General features: G+C 38.7%; 1 protein-coding gene across 7 annotated transcripts in view; it reads right to left on the minus strand.

Annotated features, from left to right (window-relative positions):
• JAM2 (junctional adhesion molecule 2) overlaps window positions 1-8,059 on the minus strand; it is a 98,792-nt gene extending 90,733 nt beyond the window's left edge. For 6 of the 7 annotated variants that reach the window (XR_008918283.1, XM_056826000.1, XM_056825999.1 and 3 more), the window contains exon 1: window positions 6,624-8,051. Coding sequence is in view for 6 of the 7 variants with exons in the window: in XM_056826000.1 (XP_056681978.1) it covers window positions 6,624-6,690 (67 nt within the window). In the remaining variant the exon portion in view is untranslated. Of the gene's footprint in view, window positions 1-6,623 lie in introns of all 7 variants that reach the window. The other variant, XM_056826002.1, reaches the window with a different exon arrangement.
• Between the last annotated feature and the right edge of the window lie 2,671 nt (window positions 8,060-10,730).

Here is a 10,730-nt window from a genome sequence, read left to right on the forward strand (position 1 = left end):
AGATACAAAAATACCAAAAAGCAAAGAAGACCCTGCCTTAAGGAGTTTCCATTTTAGCAGGGGAAGACAGCACATATAGGGGAATGGTGGTTAGGGATGCTTCCGTTCATTATTAGTAATAAATCAACAAGCATTTTTAAGTACCCATTATGTACCTATTATGTAAACAAAGACAAAAAATTAAAGGACTAGCTAGTGTGCAGTTTACAAGTCGAGTAGGGAGAATCATCACAAAATCTGGAGTGCATAGTTTAGTAGAAAGCACAAATGGGAGGCAGAAGCTCTGGGTTCTAGACATTGCCTTTCTGCTAACTAACTATGAGACATTATTGTGCATTTAGTTGTAAAATAAAGGAATTGGACTAGAATACCTGAAAGATAACTCATACCTCTAAAAGTCTATAATGTTAACTATTATTTGATCTACTTCTCTTTGTATATAAAATCTTTCCTGTTTTAACTTTTTTATTCTTTATTAGTCCAAAGGTACTCTGTACACATATAGTTGAAAGAGCACAGGATGTGGTCAGAGGGTTTGAGATTAGTTATTGTGTATGGCATGTACTACTTGTGTGACTTTGGGTATTTATTTCTTATTTCCTTATGTGTACAATGAAGGCTTTTGATCATTAATTTACAGCTCTAAACCTACAATATGTATCATATTTATGGGAAAGACAACAAAGAGTTAGTTGGGATTAATCAATCCTTTGAAATAAATTTTAAATAAAAACATTACAATAAAATTTTTAGTAAAAACAACTAAGGACTTAAAATATTTCAAATATTAGAAATAGTTGATAGGTTGGTACAGAGGCGCTAAACAAACATGGAGCCCATATCACTCACAAGTGCTCCCAACACATTAAATGTAATGAAAAAATGTTTAACACAATAACTATACAATAAAGCATAGATAACATTGTGGAGAGCCATCACCTCTGCTGTCTGACAGAGTCACAGTCTGGGGAAATGGAGACTGAAAAACAGCCCCCAGAAAATAAGACATTCACTGAACCCCCTTCTGTGTGATTTCTCTCTCTAGTGGAATTTTTATGATTATTGTTCTCTCCTCAGCAAAGGAGAAATAATATGAGAACAAATACTTATAGGGTTAACACACATTTATCCCACCTTAATCCTCTCAGATTATTACCCTAAAAGATTACATTCACAGAATTCAAACTTAAAGATCATTACCCATTACCCTCCTCCTTTCCCTCTCCACAGAGTTACATTCACTCCCATTACAAGCTAGGCAAGCCAAGAACATCAATCACCTTCAAGCCCAGGTCTACAGGACACATTCCACTGAATCTGTTTGTGGACAGAAACCAGGCAACGTTGCCAAGTGCTTTAAAATAACACAAGAAAAATAGAACTTATAAATTGAGGAAAACCCCAAATCTGATTTGTCTTAAATTACCCTCTAACCCTGTACCTAGCTATGAAATCTTTTGTTACCCATCCCCTAAGTAATTGTGATTGATTGTGAAAGTTGACCAAAAGTAACAATGATTCTCCTAACTAGTCATCCCATAGGTCAAGGAGAACTAACCTCCAGATCACCCTGTTTATGTCATCATCTATTTCTGTCAAAGAAACAATGTTTCATTGACTATCTCATTAGGCTTCATGGTTGTTGTTATATTCTGTGGAAACATGTATGTTCAGAAATGATTGTGTGCCAAAAAAGTATGTACTCACTGAACCAACCCCTGTGCCATGGCAGAGCACTGTGTGATACCTATGCATGTAGGATTGAGCACGCAGCACTTCTCATCCATTGTTCAACTGAATCATCACAGTTAGACAGAAGGACCCTCCCTTCTGAGAGACCACTGGCTCAGCTCTCAAAGTAACATTACTTTTTACTATGAAGTCAATGTAAGATCACAGAAATATCTGTGTACAGATTAGTGGACCCATTTCTATTTAAATTTGATACCACTGTCTTAGTGTATAAAATTAGTGCTTTTTTTTTTTATTCCCCCACCTCTTTCCAATTTCTTGAGCATATTTTTAATACATATTTTGGGCATGGTGTGATTCTTTCTCCTTGACAGGAGTATAATAAAAATACTTTTTTTCTGTGCATTTTAAAACATCGAAACATTTAATAATTGCTAGATTTTTGCACACTTCATTGCTCTCCACATTTAAAATCTACTATTATGTAATACTTCAAAGGAATATAAAATCAATTGCAAATCTCTTCTTAATGTTTTGATTTTTTGTATTTTTGCCTCCTCCAACTAGTACCATTAATTTTATTGTAAATTCAGTAGCCCTTGCCTTTCTGTCTTAGAACTAAGATGGAAAGTAAGGTTTTTTTTTAAAAAATTATCTTAATGATAGACAATATAACAGAAAGGAAAATAACAATTATTTATAGTCTCATATCTAGCAAATATTCTTTCAAGTGGCATAGATAGCATCAGAACCTATATGACAAGAATAATACCCTCCTCCTCAGTAGCACTCTACCCACCCCATCCCCATTTCCCAAATTACTTCATGTCAGTTCCATTCAGCTCCCTTTTATGTGTTATCTTTGTATGTTAAAAGGTAAACTCCTTAGGGGTAGGGATTGTCTTTCCTTTTTTACTTTTATTTATTTGTACAGTATCCCTAGTACTTAGCAGAATATCTAGTAATAGGTAGCCAGGTAGGACACTGGATAGAGTGCTGGACCTGGACTCTGGAAGACCTGAGTTCAGATGTGGCCTCAGACAATTACTAGCTATGTGACCTTGGGAAAGTCACTTTACTTCTATCTGCCTCCATTTCCTCATCTGTAAAATCAGACAGTAATATAACCTACCTCCAGGGTTGTTGTGAGGAGAAACTTAGACAATATTTGAAAAGTGCTTTGTAAACCTTAAAGCTTATCATCAATGCTAAAACAAAAGTTTTAACATCGTGACAGGGGAATTTATAACTTGTCAAGGAGATATTATCAATTCCAGGACAAAGGACCACTTATAATGATCAGGATGATGCCTGGGCTTACTCCCTACATGTGTATGTATAGAAATTATGGCCACCAAACTACAAACTCTTCCTGACAAGCTCTTCCAGTCTCTATTCCACTGAAACAATTCTCTCCCAAAGAAATCTCTACCAATGATCTCTTGCCAAATTTAAAAGTTTCTCCCAAGTTGTCATCATCATTCTTCTTTTTAAACCCTTACCTTCCACCTTTTAACCAATTAGTTCCAAGGCAAAAGAGTGGAAAGGGCTAGGCAATGGGGGATTGTGACTTGCCCAGGGTCACACGACTAGGAAGTATCTGAGGTCAGATTTGAAACCATGACCTGCCATCTCTAGACCTGGCTCTAAATCCACTGAGCTACCCAACTGACAGCTAATTATCATTTTTTTTTTTAGCTTTTTGAAGCATCTGACATGACTGAACACTTTTATTCCCAAATACCATCATCTCCTGTCTGGATTTTCTCCCGTCTAAATGTTCCTTCTGAGTCTCATTTGCAGGAAATTTCTTCTCCCATATACATGGTGGGGTCCTGCAAGGTTCTTTATTTATGTTACCTTCCTTATGTTTCTCTCTATTTTCTTACTTGGCAATCTCATCAGCTCTGATGGGCTCAATGAACATTTATCAAAAAATTCTCAAAACAATTTAGCCTAGTCTCACATTACCAGCTGCTTGTTGGACATTTAAAAATACTGTCCTCTATCTGTCCATTTCCACACACACACAAACACAGAATTCTCACATAGATTATTGCAATGGTTGACCTGCCTCAAGCTTTTTTCCACTCCAAACCATCACTGACATTGGTGCCAAAGTGGTTTTCCTAAAGCATAGGTCTGACCAAGTCAACCTGCATATTCTTTTTTTTTTTCTTCTGGCAAACAGTGTTAAGTGACTTGTCCAGGGTCACAAAGGGTCTGAGGATAGATTGGAACTTAGGTCTTCCTGACTTCAGGCCCATTGCTCTATCCACTGTACCACCAATATTTAATAAATGTTACTGATTTAATATAAACTCCTGTTTGACATTTAAAAGTCTTCATGATCTGGTCCCTTTCAATCTTTCCAGGCCTTTAATATTAATATACTTTTATTGCGAGACTACTTAACTTCCTTTGAGGCGGCACAAATCAGCAGAGACCCTGGGAGATACATTTTTTCTCAGGCAAAATTGAGAACTTTATGTCCAGATCAAGATTTGAGGTTGACACTTCAGGTCTCTGGAGAAGGACAAAGAGGGAAGCCAAAGAGAGAAGATGGGCAGTGCTCCTATAGCATCATATGGAGGGAGGACTCTTCTTCCCAGAAGATTTAGAAGCCTAGGAGTGTCTGGAGTCTTTTCCTTTCCCTGACTGACAGTACTAGCTACATTTGTTAAGAGATTTCAGAGGAGAAAACTCAATTCTGGCTTCTTGGAAAAACCTCTGGAACAATGTTGAAGCTACTTTTTGTTTTGCAATTAACACCCTGATGCAATGACTGACAAGGCTAATCATTAAAGATTTCTTTTTTATTTGAAAGTTTTGCATTTACTTTTTCCAACAATGGTTCAATAATTAGTTGAATCTGGGGTTTGGGTTTTGCTAAAGAAAGTTTGAAACAGAGAGAAGGAAAACTGGTGGATTTGAGTGAGCTAAATTCAGCCAGCTGGGAGGTTACCAACCTGTCTTGGCAATCAACAGAATGCCTAAGGGCTCAAAGCATCTTATAAATTATATGTGCAATTTGCATTTTATTTTTTAAAGTTAGGCAGAGAAATGAAGTCAGTTGAAACTAAGACTTTCACCCTGGACTAAAACCTTGAAGAATGAATCGCAATATTTCCAAGCAGATTTTGTACTCCCAACTTTGTTTTGTTTTGTGTCCTCTACCCACTAGAGAAAAAGGGATGAGAGTAGAGACCTCAAGAGACTATGCCCTCAACTAGCCACAATAATCTTAATTAGGTGACATCTCCCTGTACTGTCCTCTTCCTCTCTTCACCTTCTACTTATTAATTATCTTCACTATTAGAGTGTAAGCTCCTTGAGGGCAGAGACTGGCTTTGATTTTATTTGCATCCCCCCAGCACAGTGCCTGGCACATTGTAGTTTAATAAATGTTTCTTGAATGACTACTTCCTTCCACACACACTCTATTGTCCAGTCATAATGGCCTTCTGGGTGCTCACCCAGGACATTCTTCATTTCCCTATACCTCTACACTGAATGTCCCCCTCCATGGGTATCGTGCTTTCCCTCCTTAGATTTGCCTTGTGGATCTTTGGCTTTGTAGAGCACTGGACTCATGAGCTGCTCCCTGTAGGAGGCCTTTCTTAGTCTCATAGCTACTACTTAGATTGCCTCTCCATCTATTTTGAATTCATCACATATGTATAATTGCTGTATATTTTGCTTCCCCCCATAGAGCAAGGGCTGTTTTTCCTTTTTCTTTGTATCCTAAATGCTTAGCACCATACCCAGCAGTCTCTCAATAAGCCTTATTTACTGCTTACCAAGAAGTGCTTATTTAATGGCTGATTAACAAGTGTACTATAGATTTTCATGTTAGTTGAAATGGGTGACATAGAGGAAGGAGTTAGCGAACCAAGGTTCAAATACTGACTGTTGTTTCCTATTTGTACAGTCTTGAGATCTCAAAGATTTTTTTCATCACAATTCTGCAGTTCCACTTACCAGGAAAAAGAAACACAGTCTCTTTACACAATGAATACAATAATACAAAGGAAAACAATGTGGAAAGACATAAAAACGGATAAATGCAGAATTCAATATTGACTTTAGAGCAGTGAAAGAGAATGGTATGCTTCTCCTCTTAGCAGAGAGGTGGTAGCCCATAAGTAAGTAATAACGTGGCCAATGTGTTGCTTAGATTTCTTTTTTTGCTACCAGGAAGAACTGGGTAAAAGTGAGCATTGCTATGTGACACTGCTGTAAAGCTGGAAAGAATCTGGGATTTTGAGTGGTGAACAGGGCTTTAAACCCCACCTCTGTCATGTGAGACTTTGGACAAGTCATTTTACTGTTAGGCCTTAATGTCTTCATCTGTAAAAAGAGGGGTTGTCATTATACATTAAAAATCCACATATTCACATATAGATGTTACATCTATGGAGAAAGGAAATACAGCCTCTCCAAATACGTGGAAAAATGTTTTCCCATTACTTTCCCAGAAGCCCTGACTGCCAACATCACTGTCTCCTGGTATTAAGACAGATCAAGGGGCCAGTTTTCAACTAGTCAATTTCCCTTTCTCTCCAACCTCAAAAAGTACAACTTAACCAGAAAGATTGAAAAACAAAACAAAACACTAGCTTTCTCCAACTACAAATGGAAAATGGGAAGGCTTCTTCAAGAAGTTGGAAAAAAAATAAAACCAGAAACAAATTCGTCACATTTCACCGTCCCTCCATCCCGCAAACCACCAGTTTTCTGGCTTGCCCTGTAGAAAGCCAGATGCTCCACTCTAAAGGGGCAAAGAGCAGCAGAGCTTCCTCATCCCGCCCTGAGGGTACCATAGAGAGCACCGGAGAGCTGCGGATGGAGAGCGACGTCCCTTCGTAGGACTAGCTTTGGAGTGGTGTGGATTCGATAGGAGAAAGGCAGTGGTAACCTATACAACTTACAGCCCAATACTACCCCCAGGTAGCTCAGCAGCAGGAGGACAAAACGGTGGCAGCTCCTTCTCGCCATCTTCCCGAGAACAGCTCTTTTCTCCTCCTGATCAGCGTAGAGGCTGGACGTGGGAGAATCTCAGCAGCTCAAAGAAGATGGAGGAGGAGGTGGAGGAGGAGGGGAAGGAAGGGGTTGGGGGGGGGGGGGAGAAAAGGGTGTGGGGGAAGACTTTAGCCCTCGGAGGCTTTTTTCTTTTCTTTTCTTTTCCCTAAATAAATTACTTGAGGCGGGTTCTTTCCTGTAGCTCTGGGTCTGCAGGACAGCTTTCTTTTCTTTTCTGAACCACACTGAGGCTGGGAGGGAGGGCAGGATGGGGGTGGGAGAAGACGCCCGCAGTCAGTCACTAAGTAAAAAGAGAACCAGACGGATTCGAGTAAGTGTAAGAAAAAGTCCTGGAGCACTTGGCTGCTTGGCTGGGTGTCAGGCTTTGTAAGCGCAGTCAGCTGTCCCGGGGGCGGAGAAGTCCAAGAAAGAGGGCAAGGAGGCTGTTAGCAGCAGGGGAAGGGAATTTCCTCAGTTTGAACCTTTCTTTCTCTTGGACAGTGAATCAAAATTTCCACTTTAGAATCCAACAGAGAGAGGAAGAATTTGTTTGGTTTGGTTTTGAATTCTTTCCTTTTTGTTCTAATGTCAGATGAGATGGGAAGCAGCTTTGATGTAGAGGATGGTGTGGCCCTTGGAGTCAGGAAGACCTGGTTCAAACCCCACCTTCTGATACCTCCGCCCGCAGGATGGGACCCTGATCCCAAATCCCCATTCTCTCTCTCTCTCTCTCTCTCTCTCTCTCTCTCTCTCTCTCTCTCTCTCTCTCTCTCTCTCTGTCTCTCTCTCTCTCTGTCTCTGTCTCTGTCTCTCTCCTTCTCTCTGTCTCTCTGTCTCTCTGTCTCTCTGTCTCTGTCTCTGTCTCTGTCTCTCTCTCTCTCTTTCTCTGTCTCTGTCTCTCTCCTTCTCTCTCTCTCTCTCTCTCTCTGTCTCTCTCTCTCTGTCTCTCTGTCTCTGTCTCTGTCTCTCTCTCTCTCCCTCCCTCCCCCTCTCTCCCCTCCGCCCCTCCCCCTTCTCCCCCCCCCCCAGCACCCAGGCAATCTTCTGCTATTATCAACTGCCAGCCTCCAGCGAGTGAGGAAATGCCCTCCACCAAAGAAACCTCACGTTCAGTCCAAGAGAATCCGTTAAGACCGAAAAAGAAGGCAATAAAATTGGGGACGCAGAGACTTGGTATGATTCTTCTCCCGCAGTCAGTCACCTTCCCACCTGCCAGACTCGGTGGGGCTGCTTTTCGGTCCGCTGGGCTTCTGGTCTTTGGTTCATGTGACCTGAAGAAGTGCTCGTCCCTCTGGATGTGCAGTTATTCTTTGTGCACAGTGTCAAATATTTGTCACATCCCAGCCAAGCATTTGCAGTTTTATGTCCTTTGACATGTAAAAATGGATGCTGCTGCCCTTTGACAAAAGGTTGTCTTGAAATCTCTTTTTTTAAAGGAAACCTTTTCTTGTATACTCGAAAATATATGCAAATCCACACTGCACTCTGTTGAGCTTGCTTTTTCCTACAGAAAGCACGTCGAAGACAATGTTTGGAGGCGATAGAGCTTGGAAAGATAGAATCTTATTTCTCTTTAACTTGGTTTCTGTTTGGGGTAAATTATAAACCCAGCGACCACATTTTCAAGTGCACAAACAAGAACAAACATTATCTTAGATTGCAATATGCAATTCCATTGAGTTTGTTTTTCATTCTATATTAATGTTTTGTAAGATAGTAACAGAATCACCCCTCTTATTTCCATGTCTTTTCAAAAACATTTTCCTCCAAGTTTTGTTCCAGTCATTATCATTTAGAGAATAATAGCGTGACTAGAACTGAAAATTCTTCTTCATCGTCTTCATTGGGCATCATTTCGTGTTTTGCCATATTTCTTTGCATGCTTCCTATTTGTGCTTTATTGGTGCATAGTACATTGCATTTGTTTGGTACAATTTGTACAGCCATTCCCTAATAAGAGATATTATTTTCAAGGTTCTTGGAAATAAAGTTGCAATTGTTCAGCTGGGGGCTGGGGTGGAAGGGTAAAGGCCTGGTTGCAGACTTTTACTTTGGTGAAAGTAGACTAGATTAAGTAGCTGACAGAGCAAAATCCAACTGGTTCACTGGGCAACAGGCCCTTAGCTAGGAAATACAAGACTTCCTGATGTTTTGTTAAATGTGTGTGAGAGGCTCAGTGCATATTAATGAGAAGAAGCAATGGATGAAAGAAGCAGTGCAAGAAGGGCATGAGGAGTAAAGAAAGCAAATGGAAAGTGTAGAACAGAGAAACGGGGACTACAGAGAGTGTCATAAAATCCTTTTTTCCTGGTCAAATAGTTTGATGAGGCACAGAGATCTTCAAGGTTAAGGGTCCTTACAAAGGTAATATGAATACTTTTTCATAGGATTCAAAGCTGATCATTTTCATTTGATGCTTCCCTTGAACAGATGAGGAAACTGAGACCTGTGAAAGATCACTTCGGTATTAAGCAGCAAGCCAAGCTGTGAATTCCAAATTTAGGCTCTTTTTGATACAACCATGATTCCTTCAGATCCCCGACGCCTCATTTCTCATCCATTTTTCCCTCTGTCATCTCTAAACAGTATTGAATTTTATTTCATACTTTGATTTAATCCCTGGTTATAGAGCAAGCAATCGGCTAATACCATTATTTATCAGCAATTATGGCACAGTATATAGAAAGCTTGAATCCAGGTCTTTTGGACTAGTAGAGGAATCTCAGGGTCAAAGAATATGGACATTTTAACTGCTGGGAAAAGTGGAAAGCAGTTTGGCAGAAACTAGGTACAGACCAATACCTTACATATGTGCCCAAATGGGTGTGATATCATAAGCAAATTAGGGGATCGTGGAATAGATCTACAGATAAGGGAATAATTTATTCCTAGAGATAGCATTATGGGATTTAAAATGAACAATTTTACTTACAGTAAATTTAAAAGGATTTGTACAAACAAAACCAATAGAGCCAAGTTTAGAAGGAAAGTAGAAAATTGAGAAAATTTTTTTACACGTTTCACATAATGGCCTCATCTCTAAAATATATAGAAAATGGAACCAAATTTATAACAATTTATGAGTCATTCCCTAATTTTAAAATGATCAAAGGATATGAAAAGGCAGTTTTCATTTGAAGAAATCAAAGCTATCTAAAATCATATGAAAAAAATGATCAAAATCACTAGTGATTAGAGAAATGAAAATTAAAACAACTGTGAGATACCACCTCTTAGATTGGTTAATATGACAGAAAAGGAAAATACATGTTAGAGAAGATGTGGGGGGAAACTGGACATTTTAGTTATTTAATTTGCCTAATTCTGAACTGCTTTCTAAAAGGACTCTGTTAATTGGCAGTTCTACCACAGTTCTACTAGTGTTCTTATATGGGTACAACTTTTCCTACCTTGACCATTCCCACTTTTGCTATCTTTGGCAATTTGCAAAGTGTAAGTTGAAAACATAGGGTTCTTGTGATTTTCATTTTTCTCATTATTATTAATTTAGAGCATTTTTTTCATATGGTTGTTAATAGTTTACAATTCTTTTGAGAAGTGCTTGTTCATGTTCTTTGAGTACTTATTTCCTGGGAAATATATATCTTGTGAAAGGTTTTATGATTCGCCTCTGTTCTAGTTTTTGCTTTGTTAAGATCTTTAATATTAAGGTAACATATATATGATGAATGATGTCTTGGATAAATTATCATAATCTGTTTTCAGAATTTTATTTAAAATTTTTGGAGATAATTTATATATAATTGGTCCTATATTTAAAAAATATCTGCATTAGCTATGTTCTGAAAGAAAAAAAAGCAAGAAAAATAAAGGAAAAAATCTTCAATCTGTCCATCAGTTCTCTATTTGGAGTTGATTATTTTTACAACATTGCTATTATTGTGTAGATTTTTTTCTGATTCTGCTCCATTGATTATATATCACTTCATATAAGTGTTCCTGGATTTTCCTGAAGCCTTTCATCATTTTTTATAGTGCAGTAGAACACCATCACA

This window comes from Monodelphis domestica, chromosome 4 (assembly GCF_027887165.1).
Source record: "Monodelphis domestica isolate mMonDom1 chromosome 4, mMonDom1.pri, whole genome shotgun sequence".
NCBI lineage: Eukaryota > Metazoa > Chordata > Mammalia > Didelphimorphia > Didelphidae > Monodelphis > Monodelphis domestica.